The sequence below is a fragment of the Euwallacea fornicatus genome, chromosome 4 (genome assembly GCF_040115645.1).
Source record: "Euwallacea fornicatus isolate EFF26 chromosome 4, ASM4011564v1, whole genome shotgun sequence".
Taxonomy (NCBI): Eukaryota; Metazoa; Arthropoda; class Insecta; order Coleoptera; family Curculionidae; genus Euwallacea; species Euwallacea fornicatus.
In genome coordinates, this window is record NC_089544.1 from 1,322,058 (window position 1) to 1,347,084 (window position 25,027).

Here is a 25,027-nt window from a genome sequence, read left to right on the forward strand (position 1 = left end):
ACCAAATCAAATTTGAAAAGGGGACCCAGGCATCTAAATTTGACTCAAGAACCCTGGAAGCTCGAGATATTCTCTGTGTATATCACCATGCTTAATGGTTATACATGGAAGTATCGACATTCAGTACCGACGCTTTCTCTAGTATCGCCCAATACTACAAGGCAGTAAGGCTGTCCTTCAGTTCGTAGTTGTTCCCCCACCATTACGTAACTCATACGTCTGTCTCGGACGTTTTTTTACTCTGCAATTTTGTTATTTGTTATTATTTGCTCTGGTTTGCAATTTGCTCTTTTTATGTAGCTTATTCACCTTTAAAATAAGAATGCATAAATATAAACGCCAACCAAGAAAGATTTATTAAATTAAATCAAACAAGTTTTCGCAATTGTAGCAAATGCTTCTAAACAAATTGCAATCAAACCTAGCACAGCAAGACGTTCGTGTGGCAATCCATGCAGAGAGCAGTAATGCAATGCCGCTGGAGTAGGTACCACATGTTTAGCAAATGTTATCCAACTCAAATTCAAATGATAACGAATTACATTTCAAGCCAAATAAAACGTAGTCTCGAACTGTACCCTAAGCAGAAAGCATTCACTGTTGCCCAAAATTATTCAAAAAATCTAACCTCGCTTTAATCAGAGGAGAGCAGTAGAGAGTTTTAAATTTTTTCGTGGGTAAAATAAAAATTTAAACATCGCAATGGGTTCCAAAGTCAATAACCTGGGGAAGAAGTTCATTGAACAATTAAAATCCAAAGAATTCAGGGACTATTTGATGAGGTAAGTGGAACGAATTTCATTTGATTCGTTGCACGTTTGAAGGTCAAATTCGTTTAGCACGCATTTCTGGGGCCCCGTGGCTAATTGGGGGATCCCTATAGCGGCTATAGCAGACTTCAAAAAGGATCCAAAGTTTATCAGTGGGAAGATGACTGTGGGTAAGTGTCCCTTTTTTTAGGGGGACATATGGATTAATTTTTTTGTTTACACATTATTACATAACTCCTAACAGTTAAATTATATTTAGACCGAGAGAAATAAATACAGAATGGTTTGATAGCAATTAAATAACAGTTTGAAAAAGGCAAAAGTAACTACCAAGAAACTAATAATGTGGTTACTCACATAATTTACAATTTCTCTGTGTCTATGTGAACATCTCCCTTTTGCTCGTGCCCAGGAGATATCCATGAAAAAATGTCAATGTTTCTGTAAACTATTACTTTACCTTGCAAGTTTCTGTGGCTACATAAAGCTTGTCAATTGCATTGAAAACTAAAGATAACATAGGTATTTTTCAAGTATTCTTATTCAAAATCACACAAGGAAAAGAATTTGTATATCTTGTCAAGATTTCTAGCAATAATCTGATTTCAAATATGTCCCTGTTCTTGGGCTGATTACTGATTGTCCATTATCTGCCAGCTCTATGTCTCTATTCTGCCATGTTCATGAGATTTGCCTGGAAGGTGCAGCCAAGAAATATGTTGCTATTTGCTTGCCATTTTACCAACGAAGGCGCGCAGTTAGTACAACTTACCAGATTTATTGAATACAACTATCTAACTAAGGAAAAACGACCAGAAGTTGCAGCGGTACAAACTGCCTAATTTGATCAAATCAAGAGGGATGGGTTGAAGAAAGTGGGTGATGGCTGTTAAATTTAACTAGGAAATATTGGGTAGCTGAACTATATTTTAGATAGGCAATTGTGGCAGGTACAGTGGGTACGTAAGTGCTGAGCAGACTCAGTGCAACAAACTCATTTATTTTGAGTTATTTTACCCTTTTAGTCATAAAGTTTATTTTTAAGCAAGGGCTTCAGCTCAATTATAGCCCTATTACTTGGGAAATTATTATGATATTACTGTCTGAAGGTATTCATATTATGATTAATTATTGTTATGTAACGGTACAATTACTGTTACTTATAAGTTGGTGGTGCGTCAAACGATCTGATAAGTAATATATTAGAAATGTGTAGGCAAATATTATAATTTTGCTCCTCTTGGTTATATTACTCTTACATCCGTCAGATTAGCAGTTCTTCATATAGAGTTGATAGTTTTTCCCAGTTCTATATTTTCATAAAGAGCGCCTTATCAACTCATAACAGCAAATAGCTCGTGTTTTCATATCGATTTAACTTGAACTTTTGTTGCCATATGAAGTGGGATTCTAGTGGATATACACAAATATTATATTTTATTATTATTATTGTTATGAATATTTTGTGATTTTTATTATTTATAAGCTTCCATTGTAGTGAGGGATTCTTGGCTATTTCTTATGAAATCCATGGATGGAGAAATACTCTTCTTGAAAACAATATATTTACAATACTTCCTCTTTTATGTGCCAACATCTCTATTGCTCAGCATACTATCGCGCTATTAATCATTAATTTCTCAACAACAGCGCGTTCTATTGCCAGTTAATATCAGTGGTAAACAATCACAAAACAATAATACCAATATAGCAATATCACAAACATGCACCTACTCAGAGTTTTTGATTATTATTTTGGCACTGTTATTTTTGGATCACATGTTATACGTATTGACATTTTTAGCTCCATACCACGTGTGTGTTAATCTTACGCTTATTTTGAGATTAGGTACGTAGGTGTCTGAAATTTGACTGTACAAAATCATTCTGCTCAAATATACATGTGTACATTAAAGATTTTTTCCGACTGATAGACACTCCATTGTTACTAGTGCCTGTTGTAATATCAGTCCTTGCAATCACTCTTTCTAGTAACAAATTAAACATCTGAATATAGGTAGGATACAAATTCTGTTAACAAATATAATATATTTTAGTTACAGCAGTGGTCTCATTACCTCAAGAGTTAATCAGATACGGTAGACGAAGGGCGGATTCAGGCATTCGCACGAGGGCGCGCTGATGTCGGCAATAGGGCCGAGTTACTGACGCAGTGGCAGAATTCGCTGATTTATCGCTAAAAGTTATGGCGTTTGAGTTCTGGTGAAGGCTGTTATAACGTTCAAATGGGCTTTTATGGTATAGAAAAAAAATAGCTATCACTATCCTTCAAATTGTTCAATAGATAAAAAGACGCAGAGAATTAGAAACTTCGTAGAACCATGGGAAAATACAATACGTCTTGAAAACTTTTTATATTAAATCTACATATAAAATTTGCACAGTACAGAATTGGTCTTTATAAACTAATTATTCTTAATTAAATGATTAAACAACCGATATATTGCTTGCAAATGGCTATGTAAGAAAATGCATCTGAAATTCGAAGCAACACTATTTCTATTTGGCAAATTCAAAAAACCAATTTTTCGCCATTGGCTCATAGCTGTCCACTGACAGCTTTAATGTATCTCTAACAGCAAAAATGGCTTTAGTTAAGAATAACAATAAACAATGATATTAGTCTACTTTTGCTTTAGCTAAGAACAAAGCACTTGTAAAGAAATTAAATTTTTACACTTGTGAAACACTCCTATTTGGAGAGTTATCTCAGCTTTTCATTGCTCTCGCACACTGGCCCAGGTTATAGGTAACTTTGAGATATTCCATCAGTCTGTTTTTATATAGAAATTATTTTTTGTAATAATCATCCACATGGTTCAATGAAGGATGTTCCTCGTAACTGGAAAACGAATATGACGAATGTTCCTTCTTGATCATATCTGCAGCTTTCTCGGCTATCATCACGACTGCAGCGTTTGGATGACCAGACACATGGTCTGGTATTATACCCGCATCTACTACTCGCAATCCATGGATCCCATGCACCTTGAGTTCATGATTTACAACTGCCGTTCGAGGATCAGGCCCCATCGAGGTGGTTGCGATAGGATGGAAAAGCTAGAAAAAACAATAAAACGTTCAGATAAGAACCTAAGATGTGCCAGATACTTACAGTGGTGGCAATACTCCTTAAAGCACAGTACCACCAAGGTTTTGTGAGCTTTTCGTACTTGTAGTCACAATCGGGGAAAGGGATGATCAACAGTTCGGCATGCAGATTCTTGAAGGCGTAGGTGTTGTTGAGTGATAAAGCTGCCAAGACTCCTAAGTACATGTTTTCAATGTCTCTGCCTTCAGGATCGGAGAAGTAGTTCGTGTCAATCAGAGGATAATCTCGGGGGTCTTTGGATTGCAAGGTAACGGTTCCCCGGGAGTAAGGGTGTAGAAGTTCGATGTTCACGCAGAAGTCGGTCAAGCCGTTAAGGGCTCTGAATGCGTTGATATGAGCGTCATCGAAACTAAAAAGAAGTTAATTATGATTTCAAAAATGACGCAGATGTAAAGACGAAATATCTTTAATATCTAAAGTATATCATACGCTAGTACATTTCGGAACGCAATTTACCACTTCTTATCCAGCATCTCCTTATTCAACTTGTTTCTTACCCGAATATATAGGCCAAATCTGACGTAACTAAAGGGGGACCGAAAAAGAACATTTCTATTTCCGGCCTACTGTCCTCGGGTCCTTCAAAGTTGAAAAAACTGATAGCAGTCTGGCCAAGATTAGGAGTAAAAGGCCTTTCGTTCTCAGTCCACGCCTTTACTATTTCCAATATGCTCATATCATAGAATTTTTTATCAGTTCTTAAAAGAGACTTGGTAAGTTTACATAATTTTCCTCGCATGCTTATCTACCTGTAAAACACCCCCGGGAAGAAGAGATGATCCTGTAAATTCCTCCCTACAGGCAAATCCTCAATAACCTCAATGTCGTGCTTGTAGAGTTCTTCAGCAGGTCCGATTCCGGACAACATTAAAATCTGAGGGGAGTTGATGGATCCCGCAGAGACAATCACTTCTTTTCTGGCAGTGGCGTAGCAGGTTTTTCCATCCTTCACATATTCGACCCCATAAGCCCTTTTGTCTTTAATCAGTATCTTTGTGACTAAAGATCTAGTGCTTATGATTAAGTTTTTACGCTTCCTTGCGGGGTCTATGAAAGCGTGGTAAGTGCTGGCTCGTACGTTTCTGTCCAGGAAAATCTGTAAATTGCTGACTCCATCTTGGTCAGCTCCATTATAGTCCACCAATTTCTTGCCTATTTCCTGATGACCCCTGATAAGCGCCTCGGACTAAATGTAATAAGTAATTTTCTTTATTCTCCAATCAATTTTAGTTTAGGAGTAATAAATTACTCACAAGAAAAGGTATTTCTTGGGGTATTCCAATTCTTTGCGGTCCGTTGAATCCATGGTATTCTCTATCGATGTTGGTGGTGAAGGTGGCGTGTTCAGGTTTTCGAAAGTATTGCAGGATATCGTCGTAGCCCCATCCAGGGTTACCCATAGCTTCCCAAATGTCGAAGTCTTCTCTGTTTCCTCGAACGTACATTCCAAAATTAATAACGCTGCTGCCTCCCAGAACATGACCTCTTGGGTAGAAACAGCGATCATTTCTAGAACCTTAAAAACCCCGATTAATGACATAATGGTGACTGCAGATTAAATCATGGCAAAGTCGCGTTTTTCTAAGCTTAAAATTTCACTTGGAAACGTTTCTTTGAGGCGTTTGCTACAGTATTATTTTCTCGCCCCTTTGCCTAAATTTGACACAATATCAATATCAATTTTTAATTTAAGTTTCGCAAGGGTTGAAATGAAGATACATGGCGACAGTTCATTTTCGTACAAAACTAAGTAATTCTCGGCTTCCTCCAGAATATTATTGATTTAAGCCCGTTTCTTACCCAAACAACCGTATCGTTGCTTTGTAGTGTTGTAGCCCCAATTCAACCCGGAGTGATGGAGGTATACACTTATGCCCAACATGTTAGATAAAGTTGGAGATTCTTCACCGGCCTCTATAGCCAACACCTTGTAGTGTTCTTCGGTCAGTCTATTGGCCAATACGCCACCTGCAGTTCCTGTTCCGGCAATGATAAAGTCAAATTCCTCATTTCCTATTAAAGAAAACTCAATTAGCTAGTGTTCAAAAGAGGTTAGTGGTAATTTAATACACATTTTTGTAATATCGAGCTAAGTTCTTGGTTATTTCTTAATTCGTTATCACTTTTTACCGAAACCGAACGTATTTCTAATTAATTTGAATTTTTGAACTATTAATAGTTTCCTTTTACTGACTGCGAAATCAAGGTTTTAGCTGTTACTATTGCGATAATAGATCTACACAGTGGTAGGCGATAATGAAGTGCTTCAAAAACGCATTTGAACCCGTCTAGAAGGCCCAAGTTTAGGTAATGGTATGTATTTGGAATGGTGCAGGCTTTCTTTTGGCCATTAAAGAGTACGTTGATTAACAACGCTTGGTAGGTTCGTACATCAGGTGCCCCTCATCCGAAGGAAATTTGGTCGAATACCAATAACTTGCTTCTGTCCACAACACAATTTTGTTCTTAATTTGTTTAACTTTTTGTTGGGCTAGGTCAATGAATTTCAACCATTTCGCCGCTTACCTGGAACACTGCCTGAACTAACTTTCTTAAAATGTGTACGGAGGTTTGAGAATTGCTCACTTACGCACACCAGACCCTTCACGGTAAGATCTTTTTTAGTCTGATAGCGTTGGACTCACTAACAGGTTTCTGCTAAATACCCACTAAAATCCCTTTCCTCTCTTCATCCAGTTGTCCTCTCCAGAAACCGCTACCAACCATTACTGCGGATGGGGATCTGAACTAATTTGAATTGAGTTTACAAGCAGAATTTCCGACTTTTTGAGTGGAGAATGATCGTGCAAATGAGTCTACCTAAACTTCAAGAAAGTTTCCAGGATTAGGACACCTGGTAAAGTTTAAATATTCCGCTACTTTCATTTCACATGTTGCAATGTTTCGTCCTATATGCCCTCTTCAATTCCACCACTCGTTTTTTCATACTTAATGAGAACTTCGGAACGTTCCATTCAACACTTCATTTAATTATTAATATTCAGTATTATGTGTAATGTTAAGTATTACCCATGGTTTAAAGGTAAGCACCTACATTCTAAATGCATTATTTGTGCGTTAATAAATGCTCTTACTGTAAACAGTATCATAATCGTAATGCACTCTACGATCTAATTACACAGATGGCTTACGAGGTTTTATTTGCGATATGCGAAACAAAGGCATTTAGTTTAATTTAAATGTCCAAGAAGAGAAAGTTTGAATATTTTCCTTGATAAACATACGAGAAAACCGAAAAATCCTTCTTGGAAAAACGAATGAGGTCAAGTTTTCTCATATGGGTCTCTGTTGGTTCGCCAAGAGTCTCTCAAGTAACTGATTTTCTCGTAAGATGTGACCTGAGTCGAAATCATAAAAGAGCTTCTGGCTTAAAAATCTGTATAAAGGCTCGATGAATCGAGGCGACCCGTTGTACTTTTAAGCAAAAATTTCTTGAATCGTAAACACATTTTGTGACAATTTTTCTTGAGCGCTCCTGAGCGAAAATACCAAAAAAGTTCTCTTGGGCCTAAACCGTAAATGACCCATAAAATTTACCTTCGTGACACGGATCCACTGTTGCATACCTCCGATGATAAAACCGATCATTATTTCTAAACACCTGATAATTCCTATAGCGTCCCATGACGTACTCAATCTGCTCGGTCAGGGATTGGAAATCGAACAGTTCAGGAGAAAAAACACTGGGCAAATATAAACCAGACTCATTCCTATTGTGATGGTCTTGATGGTAATGGTCGTGATGGTGATAGTGATCATTCACTTGATGCACATGCTTCTGTTTCGGAACGTATTCTGCGTGTTTGCCGAAGAAACCGCCGAAATTGCCGAACCAATTTGCATCCGAGTGCCCAATCGCGGTAGATAAAAGTACCAACGCTATGGAACTTAACAGGCCCATTTTCGCTTGGGAACTAGTCAATCAATGTCCACTGTTTTTTCTTTTATATTAGCTGGCCGCTGATTTTTCAATGGTTCCGATCGACCTCTGTACCATTTACCGGTAATAAGAAGTAAGAGAGACTCGGAATTTCCTTGTGGGGGTAGTTGGTTTACTCCGAATTGGTTGTCTGTCATTTAATTATTTAATTGGAATTTGAAATAATTAAGAGATATTTATTTGGTGTTGCATTTGGTTGTAGCGCCGCTCAGCTCAACCTGCATTATATTAGAATATTAAATAATTAAACGATTTTGGAGGATGTTAATTCATAACAATGTTTATCAGGAATTGGTACGACGGAACTATAAGTCATTATCGCGTTATGCCACTTCTTAAACTTCCGGTCGTCGATATCTCAGAAATCCCTAAAGAACCGCCTCGGCGAATAATTCGCAAGAACCATTTCGTTGAGGTCTAGAACGGGCTGTGACATCTCAATGAAATTTTCCAAATTCCGGAACCGCTTTGATTCTCGTTCTCGCGGTTTGAAAGCGTCCTCATGAAAATGCCTCAAATTGCATTTAAACACCTCTAGGCCGAGTGCCCGTCCGTAGCTATTCGCTATTCTCAGAACTGCAGTTAGAACATCCAAAATCGCCAAGGAGGTCTTGGAAACAAAACACTCACGCTTTACTTGTCGGTATAGATGGCGTCTCGGGGCTGCCTGTAATTTCGCTCGCGGAAAATATCAAAATTCGGACGAAAATGCGAAAAACATTTGGAAAATTTTGTGCGGAGTCGTTAGGGTAATTTCACAGAAACGTAATGAGTATCGCACGAACTTTTACCTGGCCGGAAATAGGTAAAAATCGAAGTTCAAAAATTCGGTTTAATTTGACAATGTCGGGAATGTTCTTTTGTTCGTGCTCGGGTCTCCGAAGTTGCGCATCGGTCTGGTGGCACATTTCGATAAAACTTAAACCGAATTTAACTAAAAGTTTCATGACGCAAAGTCAGTGACGGACATGTGACCATCCCTCAAAACGAAAATAAATCATAAACTGTGTTTGAAGTGAATATTTAACTTGTATGGAATACTCCAAAATTCTCCGTTCCAGTCGCCGAGTCATGGTTTGGTGAGTCATCGTTCCAGAAGGTTGATTTCAGATAAGTCGTTGATTGATTATTGCATCTAACTAACCCTCCTTCTTGTTTTTATAATTTTTATTACTGTGTTGCTGGTTACTCTATGCAATATTTGATAGTGTTTTGCTTTTTTATGTATGCGAGGTTGACCTCTCGTATCCCTGTTTAGTGAACAAAAAGTGGGTTTAATTCGATAAAATGTATTAACTTTTTCGTGGTCCACACCTTCTCGATAGCGGTTAATTGATAACGATTTAAAAAAGTCCAGATAAACACAAAATGAGTCGATTTTTTTATCCTAATCTACGCTTTTAAAAAATCAGAAGCAGTTAGCCGATTGAATAATGAATTAAACTCGGTAACTAAGGTTATACTAGAAAATATAATTTTCTATAATACATAAATTATATAATTTCATTATTTTTGAGACAAATTAACTGCGGCATTGTGAAATACTGTCTATCTGCAAGAGCGCTTTCCTTAACCCTGACAAAATCAACCTTGATTGTTTTAGATTATTCAGAAATTTCGCAAAATGTGCGGTTTACTAATTTTTTTATGATATTTCAATAGCAATAATGAGTACAATTTACATAAACTATAGGGAATTTCACAATTGGGCATAAATTAACAGTAACTTGCAACATCACTGAGCTTCCATATAAGCATTTCAGTTACACTATTATCAGGAGCAACGCCAGGCTTTTCGAAATATTCTACTTTTTTGAGAAAAAAATGTACTTTGCTTTCGTTTCTTTTGTAATGCTCAATGGGCACATATCGGTTGTTATGACAATTTAAGATACAGGTTTTTTTATATAACTAGTTGACTGAGGAAAACCAGAATCAAATTAGAAGAGTCCAGACAAAAAACTGGTATTGACCGGTATTGTCAATAACTTATACGCGGACAATATGTCAGAACTCCAAAGCCTTCTTAGAAGAAAATACAATCAGAACACATTATACGCGATAAGAATTTTATTCCACTTGGTATCGAACACTTATTGTTTTCTATTCTATAAATTGTTAGTGAGTTACTTTTTACTAAATAATGTCCTCAGAAATTCTCAAGATCTTTTATAAGCGAGGCCCTTTACGAGAAAAACTAAAATTTCCCCACAAATTTATACATGAAGACGTATTGACCTATTTCCGTCACATCAACCATAATTTAGTTAAAATAATTAACAATAACTAAAACAGACGTTTTGCTCTTGGGCAAGTTGCAATTGGAAAACGAATTGTTTAATGGAGTAAAAGTTGCGGTTATTAAATGTACAAGTAAAGGAAATGAAATATTGTAGAAGATCGCGATGGTTTACATACGTTGACCAAGACTTTTAGAGTTTTGATGAGTCATCACTTGTTAATTTTTCAAATTTGGATATTTCTGATGTTGTATTTCCGATAGGACCTTTTCCATTTTAGCCTCAATTTCCATTAACGTCCTAATTTCCTAATTCAGAAAAGCTGTGGAATAGGAAAGTTGCAGGTTATGTTCTTGTGGTTCGTGACAAAAAACTTTGAAAACTTACTCAGTTATGCAATAATTTCTATGATTAAATATAATGAACCAAATAAGAAAACAACTTTTTCACTTATCTTGGATTAATCACTATAAATGTTCAATGTATAAGTAAATGACTATTTGAAAAAGAAAGTAAAAAGTCCGGTCAACCGGTAAAGGTCGTTTTGCAGCTTATACATTCTTCCTGATTGACTTTGAAAGGGAAAGAAATGTGTAATTCAGCAGAAGTATGAGCAATTCCAAGCGTGAGCTTTATTTAAATTTTTTTTGGTTTAAAAGGAATCAGAGACAGGTAGTGAGAGAGAAATGAAACATTCAATAGAAATTGTAATACACATACAACTGTTTATTGAGACATCATAGTAAATCATCAGTCATCTTGTCAATGTTATTATTGATAGACGTTATTGAATAACAATGCCGTGCACCACTGACTTCCACTAAAATTATCAAGAAATTACAAAATACCGGACGTCACAAAAAATCGTCCAATGTGTTTTTGCCACAGTAGTATGTATCATTGTGTATCATGTAGTCAAAATTGCAAAAAAAGGAAAATTAGTGTTACTATTACAGGCGTACAATTCTATTACAATAGTCAATGAACGAAACCATTATTCTTAGCTACATCACACTAAAAACAAAATTATTAAATAGAAGTAATAAACATGAAAATGGGGAAGATGCCGGGACATTGGATACAAGCTATAACATATGAAAAATACAAACCAAAATTAATGATTAAAGTTAAAATAAAATAGTAACTAAAATTTCAATACAAGTTTTTGCTGTGATATTTTGCGTAATTCCGAGCAACGTTTTGAGTTGTCCTAAAAAGTTCACGGGAGGGGGTTTTCTATATAAACGGGTGTAATTTGTGAAAATTTGAGGGGAGAAACAGAAGTATGTCATTCGACTCCTTACTAACAACTGCTAAACATACAATCATCACAATGCAAAAATGCATCACCAGGATAAAATATATATTTATACATAGTTAAAAAAATCACACTCGTATCCAGTTAAAAAACAACTCGAGTGTCATTCCCGCTAATTTCAAATCTTGTTATTGGTGCCTTGCTCTGCTAACCTACGCCATAACCATCAACGAACCGAACAATAAAATTTTACTAACATTTTTTATAAATAATCTAAACGTAAATAAAGGTTGAACAACATAAATCAGCAGATCGCCTACATGATGCCGTTTTTTCGTGACCCCAAATGATAAACCGAAAGACTTAACTTTATGAAGCACCACGCAGGCGTCTTACGAGAAACAAGGCAAATTTAGTAAAAAAAAAACAAGCGCCAAGAGAGTCTTGGACCATAACGCAAAGTTCGCAATGAGCGATCCAAAAATAAAACATAAATCAACTCATTTAATTTAATATTAGGCAACTAAACACGTTACATAATCAATTTGGAACCGAAACGTAACACAATTTCGAAAACATAATAAATGTTAGGAATGCACAAAAGGCAAATTTCAAATGAAAACGTTATCATTCTATTACTTAAATAGCAGATTTGGGGACACCACGACTTTTGGTAGCCTGGAATTGAAACAGAAGACCGAATCGGATCGAAAAATATTAACACTAAACCGCGCTTTAAATACATATTTTCGGCCTCATGAAAAAAAAAAACGTACCAAAATAACAATGCGGACCAGCACTTTTGAACAAATTTACAAATTAAAAACAAAGACACGAATCGCCACGAAACGGTCTTACCGAGTCGCGAGAGGGCGCGCGCCAGGACACTCATCCACCTCACTCGCACTCACGTTCGTCCGCCATACTCACGCTGCGCGCGCCTTCTAACTCCAGGCTCCGTACGAGTCTTGATACCACTGGTCGCCGTTCAGGGGCTGCTGCGCTAGGGGCTGACCGCCCCAACCGCCCTGTCCCCCGCTTTGGAAGCGCCGCTTCGTCTCCCCTTGATTTTGATGACCCCCGTCGAACTTCCGTTTACCTGCTAAAGAAGAATTAGTATTTGCAGAACAACGTGTTTTTTTACAAAATTTGAGGGGCCCCACAACCGATCAAGGAGAAGATACACAGGGTTCTTGGTAATTTGACGTGTTCCTTTGGGGAGGTGATAAGGGATAAGGGAATGATTAAATCGAACCCATATATGCATATTAAAAAGTTCATTATATTTTTAAAGAAATGCTTTTTGAATTTTTTTTTTACTTTTGCCACTCGATCACTTCTCTGACATTTTAATCTTCCGTATGGAGTGAAATATGTTCTGAAACATTTGCATTATGTGAGTTTATTTATTGCTTAAATTTAAGTTAAATTGTTCGTCTAAAGCATTTCGACATTTTTTTTTTTTTTTTTACCACAAAATGACTTATTGAACACGTAATACCTTATTGAATAGCTATAGAAATGACTAAGCTTTTAGAGTAATTTGTTCGCAAATTACTTTGAAGATTTTTGCAAACTGCTTCGAAAAAGTTGGGGTGGTTGAGCTTCAAAAATTATTTTATGAAAGTTCTTACTCAAAATCTTCATATAATGCAAATGTTTCTGAACACATTTCATTCCATACGGAAGATCATAATATTAGATAAGTGATCAAATAGGGAAAGCAACATAATCAAAAAGTTTTTATTGAAAAATCACTGTGAAATTATTAAAACACCGAATTAAAAAAAAAACAAACAAAAAGAAATAACTCAAAATCTAGTAAGTTTTGGAGTATGCGTATATGGATTCCATGTACTCCTGACGTTGCGCCTTATTACCTCCCCCAAAGAAATATGTTGAATTACCATTAACCCACACTGTATATATTATGCTCTTCGATTATCTCCATCGCCCTTAACCTTGCCAGTGCTATGGATAACAGTATAGAATTAATCTGAATTTACCAAGTTTTTAAATGGTGTTTAATTGAATTTTAAATTTTAATCAGTTTCGTAACTTTTTAAATAACCGGAATCTCCATGATTAGACTCGGAAAATTGCCATCCTGTGTGAAGGGAGTCATACAAATGACACCTTTTAACAATTAAAAACTATCAAAGTATCTCACATTTTTGTAATATTTATAACAACTTAATATGAGATTTTTAAATTAAAATTAGTATGTTATTGAAAAGTTGGTTGTGGGGCCTTACAAAATAAAATAAACTCCACGGAGGAACATACATGTTACATTCCTACAAAAACAGTACTTCGGTGGCAAAAACTCAACTAGGAATGGATACTTGTATGGGGGAAACTACCCAACGACAAACAAGCCACTGGAAAAAGGACAAAGGGAATTAGGGAAGGTTTTTTTTTACAAATACAAGGCCGAACATGATACATTCGCGAATTGTGTACAGTGAATCATGTTTACAGCTATAAAATTAACTTTCATTTGGAATTAAGATTTTATCAGTTGGAAACGAACTGAAATTGATTCAACGCATTGCAATTTTCTGATTGATTTCTGTTTCCGCATGCACACTTCATAGATCATTTTGGGCCATTTTGGCCAGTTCATTTATTATTCTGACATGTTGGTCGGTCAGTCAGCCGATTTGTTTTTTTCCCATTCACGGGAAAAGCACAAATCGGCTAAATATTAAAAAATAAATAAATAAAAATAAAACATTATTTTCACGAGTGAACGAACACATTCGGAATTGATAAAAATGAGGATAAGATCATCTACAATTTGAAATTTGTAATTCGCGAGTGTACCAACCTGGTTTTTGGCCTTTTCCGAGGTTGGGATCAGGGAACTTACCTTGTAAACTTGCCCCCTTGCCTCGGACCGCTCCACGAGCGGCCGGGCGCGCCGCCCCACGGGCCACGCCCGCGCCCCGTACCCCCCGGCCCACCGATGCCGCCCCACGGGCCGGTGGCCCACCGGCTCCCCGGCCACGTACCGCCGCCCCACGCCCACGGCCAGCCTATAGATAAATTGATTTAAGTCAATAATCGTACACGTTCATTTATACGAACGAAATAAACTAATAAATTACACCCATCCTAGAATAAACGTAATCAGAAGAATGATAGCTGAGAATTCTGTTCGTTTCTTGCCACAATATGTCCGCCTTGCTTGTAAGGACCCTTACATATTATACAGTGGCGACCAAAAGCGGCCCTCCTCCCCTCTTCACCTTTTCGCTTGTTGGACATCTTTCAAGAAATTCAGAAATAACATCTCGCAGAGAATCACCGGTAGTCTGCCTGTAGAGGCATTGAGGGTTAGGTTTTAACCGTAGGTTCCGGTATGAGAGAACCATCTCAATGGTAACTAACTCGAGAAAATTTTTACTGATCTGGGTATTGGGTATAAAATTAATTTGACAATATAGCCCACTTTTTTTCATTTGACAAAGCGTGGCAACTTCATTTATCTAAACAGGAAGGGGCGGGAGGGGGGAGGGATGGGCCGCTCAAACTAATTGGAACAGTCGTCACAAAATGTCACTATAAATCAGTGACAGTGGAGCAGTCGGTGATTTTGTTGTGTTGCTTCACATGATATTATTTATAGTTTACTCAAAATCATAAAAATATAAAAAAAATATTTTAAATGGTGCGTTTTACGTCACCAAAGCTTAACTAATCTTAACACTATAAATATTTTAGAGTTTCAAGCGAGCACTGAAAATTTTCTCTACTCCCTAAAAGCAAGGTGACTTCAGTAGGACCTTTGATCCACAATCCTTTCTACCATTTAACTACTTGGTAAGGAAATCGGGAATTTTAGTTACTACCCACGTTTCAAAAATATCTTAACGTCCGAAACCGAAAACTTTTTTCCGCAAATTTCCTTCCTCGCGAGGGTTTTTTGTATTTACCATCAAGACCCAATTTAACTTCGATTATTCCATAACCACCATGAGTAACAAAAACTAAAAGCGAACTTAAATAACTATTTTTTTTTTTATAAAGCAAAAAAGTATCAAAACATCATTTTTGGTATTGGTCGATCCGCTTTTCCCCTATTGACAAAATACGTGAGAGAGCAAAAAAGTGAGAATTATTTAATCTTTAGCTGTAAAGTGTCACTTTGTATGTTTACACAGTGAGCGCTACTTTATCGCTTGTTTTGCGTCACTAAAAGGTAACTTTTATATCAATCGGAGGAAAATAATATTTTGAAACGTAAGGAGCATTAAAATGAATTGGATCAAATCGGAAGGAAAAACATGAGAAACCTCAATTCGTTAAAGTTTCGAACATACTTACAAAATCCGAAAGGCTGCTAAACTTGCACAAACTAACACGACATTCTGGTATGTGTCTATTTTAGGGCCAAATTATCAATGAATTGTTGAATGTTATGACAATTAATGAAAGTTAATGACACGTTGATAATTTGACCATTAAGGAGATATATGGGTGAATGGTAGAAAGGATTTCAACAAATCCGAAAGTTGTGCCTTTCGAGAAGTAATCCGTTTCCTGTGTAAGAATTCTCGTCATTGTCTTAATAATCAAACGAAATAAGTATTTTTTTTTTATAAATTTAATTTTGATAACTTAGAGATGGGTGTATCCTAATGAATAAATATTAAGAAAGCTTCTGACTACAACATGTATGTTGAGATGACGAAAAGTCAGTCAATTATACAACTTTTTTTTTGGTCCTGCCTCCCTAAAGAGAAACCAAAAGGGTTATCCAAAAACTTAATCGAGATAAATAAATAAAAACATAAACAGAGCCTGGCAAAAAAATAAATGCGACATGTGTATCGAAAAATCCATCACGTTACTGGCTTTAAACAAAGACACAAATAAAGCAAAGCATAAAGCGTGAAGCAAAGCATACTAAAAGCAACTAATTAAATAAGCAAAGGAATTGAGGAAAACAAAAAAGCGTATGGAACCAAATGAAGCGGCCCAACAAATTATAAGACACAATTTGGGTTGTCGGTCGATCCTGGAAAATTTAACCTCTTAACGGTTTCCCAGGAACGCTCGAAACAAAACTAAAAGAAATTCAAAAGAAAAAAATGTAAACTGCAGCGCGCAAGTTTTAAACACTCGCTTCGAAGCAACCTAAAAATTTATTATTTTCTTTTAAACTAATGACTCAATTTTTGACAGCTTGTGGTTAATAAACCATTGACTAATTGAGGTAAATATAAACCTAAACCTGGACAGACATACATGGGCAAGTGCAAGACTTCATTATAAAAAAAAAAAAATCATTTTTGTCCGCCAGTTTTCAACGGATTCTTAGATTTTCAACGGGGAACTCCAAAGATGAATTTGAAATTCCTTCGGGAGGGCGAATTGCAAACATAAAAAAGCAACCGAGTTTGACGTAACAAGCAATTCAATTTGACATAAAATGCCGTTTGAAGTTATCGTTTATTACTCGCTTTCTCGCATTGTTTACGTTTTCAACACTGTCAAAATAGCGATTAATCGAAATTTCTCGTAGCCGGCTGATTCTGTAAGCATTGACCGTGCAAGATCGATAAAAAAATGAAGATGAGAGTAGAAACCATCGGCAGACGTCACAAGGGTGTTGTGACATTTCTTTTATTTAACAATCGTGGCAAAATTGTGACGTTGCCACTAGCTTTCTGTACATTTATTGGGAACTCCAAAAATGAATGCACTTTCTGATGGGCCGAATGCGAAGCTGAGGAAGCGACAATAACGGTGTCATTAAATTTGACATATGATGTTACGAACTGTTACTCGCTTTCCTGGATTTATTTACGTTTTACAGCGCGCTCCTCGGAAATGTTAGTTCCCAATAATTTTATCTCTTTCGATAAGGCCTCCGTCTGTTTACTGACCTTCCTCGATAACGTTTTGACAGCGTCTTAGAATCTTCTGTGCTGGTTTGCATTACACGGACATTTGTCATTTTCGATACATTCATCAATAAAATCACAACAAAATGAATGTATGTCGGATAGGCTAAGGTATACATTTCCTAAAGCTGGATAAAACTGTTATTAGTACGATATCAACAGGGATCAAAAATTGGAGTCTCAACCACACAAAACATAGTCGGTGCAGGATGTTAGTGTAGATCGGCGTAGCTGGCCCCACTTTTTTTTTTTTTTTTTTTTTTTTTTTTTTTTTTGGATAACCCTGCAAAGATAGCCGTGCTACACCAGGCCGAAAACAGCGAATGAATTGCAGATTTAGTGATGCAACCAATCCTCGAGATCAAGTGTAACACTGCCTTAAGAGCAACATCATATCTGAGCCAGCTCGCGATCGGCTGGCTGGCAGGTCCTTGCAAATTTTGACTAGGTGCAATTTTTGGGATTAGAATTTTGATTTTGGTTTACACTTTTCCCGGCCGTCAGTGACAAATTTTGACGTTGACTCAGATATGATGGCATTTGACGGTGGCGGGTGATCGACTATGTGGCGCTAGCTTAGCGAGAGATCTCATTCTTCACATCTCACTCAATCTCACTTGTACTCGGTCGCTTTAATTCAGCCATGCCAAAGCCATACGAAACAACATCAGAGATAGAGAGAATGCTGTGATTATTAGTTACATTAAAAATTAAGAGGCGAAAACGGGTCCCAAAACAGTCGCGTTAGTTCACAAGATGCCAGTCGATTCACCGTCACAATCAAAAACCTCGTATATGCATTAATTTCGGCGATTTGCAAAGTTTTACGGTTAAGCAAGATAGGTAACAGCTGGGTTAGTGAAAGAATTAATTAGGACCACAGGGTTTTAATAAGCAAGCTACTAGCTAGGGGGCCTGGTAAATTGATGAACAATGTTTTGAGCTTTCGTTTCGCATAGTTCGGTTATCCGTGAGGTGTCGAACCGATCTTAAGACAATCCAATACGAAGCGCAGATAACAGATTGGATTCGACCATAACTTGACAAATTAGCTCGTCGTCACCTTTCAGTCTCATCAGCCACGACAGACATAACTTAGGGCCAGTTACGCGATTTAAACCAAAGCTACGACAAACTGCGGCGAAAAAATGTATCGAATCGTGAGGAAAAACACGGCAAGTTTATGAATCGTTTGAGTGTGTTTGAGAGAAACTTGTTGGAAATGCCTTGACAGGCACCCAACTCTCCAAATTGGAATGCGAGCTTTCCAAGGATGTTACACCGATGCAGATGGCATCGTAATGCACAAGTAACGCGAATTTTTCCTGGTTTTAACGTCGTTGATACAGGAAAGACTTTCACTTAAGCTAATCTCAAGAACAGAATATTATCAAACACACGCCACTTTGACGTCAGTTTCGGGGGGGTCTTCGAATTTTCACAAAAATCTAAGTGCGGAACTTGCTGGGGCTAGCTCGTGCGATGAGATATTTCATATTTTTTCAAAAGTTTGTGTTCGGAATTTTGGGCGAAGAACTGAAGACAGCGAATTCAGAAGAACCCTCGACTTGAAACCTTCGAAAATTTCTACCGGGTGGCACAGGGAATAAGGTACCAGCGATACCCTTAGATCTTTTACAACTAAAATTGTGCGAGTTCTCAAAACAACTAGTCCGACCAGAAGGTCGAATGTATGTTACACACATTCCCGGAAGAAATATCTCCTCAAAACTATTGCTATCGTTCATCAACCACGAATCACCAAGCTCAAACATTGTTCACCTATTAACGCCATAGCCAGAAGACAGCAATGTATACAGCAAGTCTGGCGTTACGTTTCAGTAGAACACGAACACGTGATTAATATCATTCAAGCTACAACAGATACCTTTGCAAATCGCTTACTTAAATTTTGATCAATCGAACCGGCGACCTATCAAACCTCCCTCCATCAAGCTTCTAATGCTCAGCGCATCACTCGTGATGCGCTGAGCATTACAAACGGAGAAAAGGGGAACTTTGAAGGCGTCGGTTCGTTTAGCCTAAAACCAAAAAAATTAAAAAAATTAAGAAAATAATCGAGAGAGAGAAAAATATGGCCACCCACCGGCTGAGCTGGCGGTCGGCCCTGCGAGGCGCGAGTGCGCCCCTGCAACGCAGGTGGCGCTGAGGCTCCTGGCGCGGGCTGCTGGTAGTCATAATAACTATAATCCTCGTATCGGTAATAGTCATCGTAATAAGGATCGCTGTAGCCGCCTCGGTAATCCAGATAACCGTAATAGTCATAATCGTAATCTACAAAAAGAGACAACATGCTACTCGTCAGTATTACATCGTAAGTGGTCGAGCCCCTTGATCGCTGTGTAATGGAAACCACGTTGGGGATGTAATACCATTAAGTAGCTAAAAACGCCCACTTAGCCAACTGAACAATATTAACTAAGCGACAACAGGAATTTAGAGACATCATGTCTTACGTCGGGCCTATTTCTAATTAATCAAACTGTTCATTCGATACAGTGAGCATGCCGGGAAAAGTCCATAAATATCTAAACTGTCCAAAATAACAGGAAAATACTACCGAAACAATATTTTAAAGAGCCGATCATTGCCTGTCGATTCTACCAACTAAATTCTATACATTACCAAACAAACTAATATCGTGATTACGTTCTGTGGATATGTGTTGGTAGCGGGTACTGCCAATAGTTTATTCCAGGAAACTGAGAACCGCAAGCTTTCGCGTATCGCTTTTCCGTTTTCTGGTTATTTGCACCAAAAGTTAGGAATGCAAGTTAACGACGGTCTTTTCGCAGACCCCGTAGCAATTTCCTTGTGCAACAAAGGTATGACTATCGCTAGTACCGGCCATACCTTCCCTCCACAGAACGAAACCAACACTCAAAATGAATGTTACTCTTAAGTCGTAATAAAATATTTATCAAATCAACGGTCGTTCCCTGCACCACAGCTCTGTACGATAGGGATGTTGTGAGGAGAAATCGGGAACAAACGACTTACCTGTGCGCATCCTAAAACGGCAAGCTCATCTCAATGTTAATGAAAATCGACACGACAAATTTTAGATCTATCGTATACGGGATGTTGTGGAAAGGGGATTAAGAGACATATAAAAATGCATGCAAGGTTAAAACAGTCGAAGGTCGCGTGCAATATGCTGATTACGATTGCCCTTTTGCCTCTTGCGGTGCCCCGGCTGTAAACTGTTATTTGAAAAATGTAGAAATATTACGTCGACATAAATTACGTGCCAATTTCTCATGACAAAACTTTGCCCTAGATCATCACCCCACAAATGCATCTTTAGGGTCTGAATCGCCACTAACCCTTCGCTGTAAATACACGTGTATGGTCAATCTTACTCCAAACTATAGATTTCCTCCCTTCTAATGGGAACTCTTGTGCAAAGTTCGTCTGTCCTTAAAGCAGCAACGTTTTTTGCACTCGTACGATCAAAAGGCTTCCAGCGAAGGGTCGGTTCTCACGACTCAAAACAGGTTTCGTATTATTCGATTTTTTGATTCACGGTAATTTGTTATCTACTCTAACCCGTTCTGTTGGGGACACGCTCTTTATTAGGTTTCTATAAAGTTGTATAGCAACAATCGAATCGCGATGCGAATAGATTTCTATACATTTTGCTCTCGAATAGATGATCCGAGTTCAAAGGTTTCGTCTTAACGCGTTAAACTTTTAAAGTTACTCTGAAAGATGCATTTGGGGTGTCAGGACTGGCAGAAATAGTAGTTGCTCGGAGTCGGCACTTTCAGGCTAAGATCATCTCATTTGAATCGTGCGATGTGGGTTCAGCTGCATCGAGATTTTGGATCAGAATAACTAGAAACGTTTGTCATTGAATAACTCAGAAAAAGATGAGCGACCCAAGTTTCGATGTCGTCACTTTAACGTATGATTCTGCACTACGACGCACATATCATTATTTTTATAATTGTTGCTTTAATTTTACACTATGAAAATTTCGTGAAACGTCAATTTGCTGATGAACAAGAAGGTTTGATCTGCACACGTACTTTAACCAATTCTTTATCGCTTGTAATTTGCGAAAAAATAAATGTCATCGTAGCAACGGCAATGAAATCATTAAAATTTTCCGCATGCATTGTGTCAAAAAATGAGATAATCTGGCCAGGAAAGAGATCCGAATCCTAAAAATTAGGAAGATCTACGGACGAAAATTACGTCTTGAACTATTTAATTACAGGGCGAGACTCCCCCTTCTTAAAAGAAATTTCGATGATGGAAGCGTGCGTTTTCCCATCTATTACAGACCATTAGTAGAACACTTTAAGTAAACAGTTTTCGATCAGTAATCAATATAGCTTAAATTATATTACACAAATTCGTCATTTAAATATGGCATCCGGGAATAACGTGCAAAATTTGGAGAGAGAGAGAGAGAGAGAGAGAGAGAGAGTTCTTACAGCCGAGGTAAGAAAATCTTTTAGAACACGATTTCCTAAACGCATCATAACGGTACTAGTTATTATTAAAACTGCATGGAAACATTATCTACGAGGGAGTTGTTTTTACTGCCGGCAGTTATTTACCTCTAGTTTTAAAAATCAAAGGCAGCTTCACCATTCATTATCAAGGTAAAACTAACCATCATGTCATCCCAACAACAATTCCTTACTTTTCTTATTTTTGTCTTAAATTCTAAAATTTAGTTTTAATTTAAAATCACAAATTCTCAAATTACGATTTACGAGTGGAGAAAGTCGAAATTATTCTAATAGAAGGGTTGGTCTCACCCTGCAAAGGCGCAGTTTTAAGGGAAGTGTATCAGCCTATTATCTTGATGTTAGGCACACAAACACACACACACACACACACACACACGGAACCAACCTGCATAATATTTTTCAAACATTTTAAAAATATGTTAACCGTGCTGGTTTACATATCTATTAAACTATTATAAAATCGACATCATACTGATACTCTGTACAGGGGGCTTTTTAATTAGATTTGAAGTTATCGAGGATCGATTCCTTGTCTTAAAACATAAGTTCATAAATGTTGGTCGAAAAATGTCGGAATTACAGACGTTTAAAGACAGCAGTCAAGTACTAACGTACGCTACATTCCCTTAAAACGGCTAACGCTACGTCAATCGTTGATGGTACATTGTGTACTGCCAACGTGGAGAGTTATTTGATTCTGACAGATAGTCGAAACATTAACCCAGGATGAAACATTGGATCCTGCTTTCTCATCCATTTTTCGACCAAAGTTTATTGGTGCTCTTACTCATGTTTCGCGTCGAGGGATCGACTCTTTACGAATCTAATGACTCGCCATGTAAATGGTTATTTTTTATGCAAGTTGGCAACAAATATATCGTTCGATCGGTTAAGTGGCGAACTATTAAGATTAATATCAAAGTGTAGTTCGCGAGCTTAGAACCGTACTTACCGTAATCCCCTCGGCCCATAGGACCTCGCATTCCAAGGCCTGAACGCTGGCTGCTGGTACCGGGGGGTCCGCGAACTGGCATCGTTCCCGGCATCATTCTGAAGAAAGGAAAATACGTATTATCTTTCGATAGTATGAACATTTTCAGGTATTAAAAGCGTCTTCTCCGACAAATGAAGGATTTACTGTTCGTTTATTCACGTCTTGGTTTTGAGATGTGGCGGAGCAAAATTACAAAAATGCCTTTTTAAGCATCGATCATCTTAATTCAAAATTTTAATATAAAGATAAGATATCTTTATTGCCTTATCACCTCGCCACTTACCCTCCTCTGACTTGAATCATCTGCATCATACGCCTCTCCCGCGCTCGCAATATTTCTTCTTTCTTCTTTTTGTCGGACGGAGGTTTCGCGAGCGATACTTCTATGTTTGAACCGCCCATTTCCTTACCATCTAGTTCTTCCATGGCCTAGAAAAAAAGACATAAATATATTTTAAAATAATTTTTTTACTTCTCGGTTGAGGTGTCCCATGTGAAAAGTGGACGCAAATTGACCGTTTTCATTAGTTGACAATTGCAGATTGTGAACGGAGCTTTGCTCCAACGGTACCCTCAAACTAACAACACTTTCTCACCTTGATTGCGTTATCCCTATCTTCGAAATGAATGAAAGCATAATCCTTAATTTTCTTCACCCTCTCGACTTTCCCGAAGGCCTCGAACGTCTCCTTCAGTTTGTCCTCGGTTATATCCTGGATTAAATTCCGGACGTAGAGTACTTTAACTTTTGACATGGTTTGCTCGTCTGGTTCCTCTTGCGGATCGGCCCAGTCAACGATGATGTCGCATCCCCATACCTAAATAAAATAATATGTTTAATTTCACGAAGTGCATCAAGCGCAAGCAAGTTGTGGCAAGACCTGTTGCCGGAGAGTGCTTACTTTTATCCTTCCAGTTCCTAACCTCCTTTTAGCCAGTGAGGCGGCTTTATGTGATTCGTATTCCAAGAAGCAGAATCCTCGGTTTTTCTTCTTATCATCGGGTGAACTGTAGATTATCACCTCCATAAGACCAGCTAAACAAAATCGCAAGTTCGTAAGTATGCAGTGTGGTTGACCAACTAGGGTGGTAATACGTTTGGCATATTTGGAAATAAATTTGGAATTTGGAAAAGAAACGGGGAATAACCTTTGAAGGCAACAAGCTATTTTAGATTTTACGCAGTGTTTAGGAACAATACTATCATGGTAACCAATCTAAAATAACGACAATTGCAGGCGCTTCCCCATGATAACTGCAGCCCTGCCCTACCCAATGCTCATTGGCTTCTAGTAGATTAACGCATTCCAGGATAATTAGAAAACGGCTCGCTAAAATGCGTACAAGGACATCCACATCACGCTCAAACTTTTGGAAATGCAGACAGACATCATAGGGAAAAGATTCTGATGTGGATGTCCAAGAGCACGAGTTCAGCCAGTATCCTCATTTGCCAATTTGATTTTGTTGTCGCTGGGGTTACGCAGGCTCAACTTACGTGCATATTTCGAGAACTCTTCCAAGAGATCCTCGCGATCCCTGTTTTTCGGTATATAGCCCACAAACAACCGATGATTGTTATAGGAAATGGTCACGCCAATCTTTTTGCCTTTCCGTATCTCATAATCATTCAGCTGCAAGAACAGTGGAAGGGTAGCCATATTTGTGCCTTGGGCAAGGGGGCTGGGGGCTTAGAAACGGGACCGACGGGACGGATTAAGGATAGAGCGTTACAGAAAATTGGAGAAACAGAGCCCGACGTAGGGACGCCGAATTTAGTTTGATTAAATTTTTGTTTGATTTTGAATTTGAACGAGTTGTCGATGACTCCACATGAAAAATGCAGCTATATGAATAGGTATTTTAACTCCTTGATTTCATGTAACACCACAACAACTCACTAACCACGTCAATTTTGGACGTAAGTTTAATTTGGTTTCATTAAAAAAAGCGTTCAAAGCAACGTTACCTGTTAATTTACCAAACTCCTCCAGGATCTCCTCTTTGCCTTTAGATTTCGGTATGTTGCCAACAAAAAGCCTCAGATTCGGTACGCTTATGTTAATTTTCAAGGTCTTGCCGGGTTTGATTTCGTAATTGTCCAACTGCGCCAAAAAAGAAAAAACACAAGTGCCAAAACTGTCTAGAATTTTGTACAATATATTCGAATGGTTCAAATTTGAGTTACCAGTTCAAAACTAAACCATTAATTTAGTGTTACTACGAATAAAAGTAAAATAACTTTCAAAGAGAT

General features: G+C 37.7%; 3 protein-coding genes across 10 annotated transcripts in view; 1 reads left to right on the forward strand and 2 right to left on the reverse strand.

The window, feature by feature from the left end:
- Positions 1-108: 108 nt before the first annotated feature.
- On the forward strand, positions 109-2,685 carry Mpc1 (mitochondrial pyruvate carrier). The gene is made up of 4 exons (XM_066281341.1): positions 109-487; positions 551-782; positions 840-940; positions 1,428-2,685. The coding sequence occupies exons 2-4, from the start codon at positions 703-705 to the stop codon at positions 1,610-1,612; spliced, it is 366 nt and encodes a 121-aa protein (XP_066137438.1). The 5' UTR covers positions 109-487; positions 551-702; the 3' UTR covers positions 1,613-2,685.
- A 445-nt stretch (positions 2,686-3,130) lies between these two features.
- LOC136338684 (glucose dehydrogenase [FAD, quinone]-like) lies at positions 3,131-7,850 on the reverse strand. The gene is made up of 7 exons (XM_066281304.1): positions 7,462-7,850; positions 5,704-5,916; positions 5,157-5,419; positions 4,653-5,089; positions 4,401-4,601; positions 3,907-4,252; positions 3,131-3,851 (listed from the first exon to the last, which is right to left on the reverse strand). Exons 1-7 carry the CDS (start codon positions 7,823-7,825, stop codon positions 3,582-3,584), a joined length of 2,094 nt encoding a protein of 697 aa, XP_066137401.1. The 5' UTR covers positions 7,826-7,850; the 3' UTR covers positions 3,131-3,581.
- Positions 7,851-10,809: 2,959 nt separating this feature from the next.
- Syp (Syncrip) overlaps positions 10,810-25,027 on the reverse strand; it is a 36,365-nt gene continuing 22,147 nt past the window's right edge. For 4 of the 8 annotated variants that reach the window (XM_066281305.1, XM_066281308.1, XM_066281312.1 and 1 more), the window contains exons 6-13: positions 24,743-24,878; positions 23,676-23,809; positions 23,370-23,591; positions 23,057-23,202; positions 22,732-22,829; positions 19,382-19,569; positions 14,235-14,400; positions 10,810-12,464 (exon numbers count right to left, since the gene is read on the reverse strand). In XM_066281305.1, coding sequence (XP_066137402.1) covers positions 12,307-12,464; positions 14,235-14,400; positions 19,382-19,569; positions 22,732-22,829; positions 23,057-23,202; positions 23,370-23,591; positions 23,676-23,809; positions 24,743-24,878 — 1,248 coding nt within the window. In that variant the 3' untranslated portion in view covers positions 10,810-12,306. Of the gene's footprint in view, positions 12,465-14,234; positions 14,401-19,381; positions 19,570-22,731; positions 22,830-23,056; positions 23,203-23,369; positions 23,592-23,675; positions 23,810-24,271; positions 24,408-24,742; positions 24,879-25,027 lie in introns of all 8 variants that reach the window. The other 4 variants (XM_066281306.1, XM_066281307.1, XM_066281314.1 and 1 more) reach the window with 4 other exon arrangements.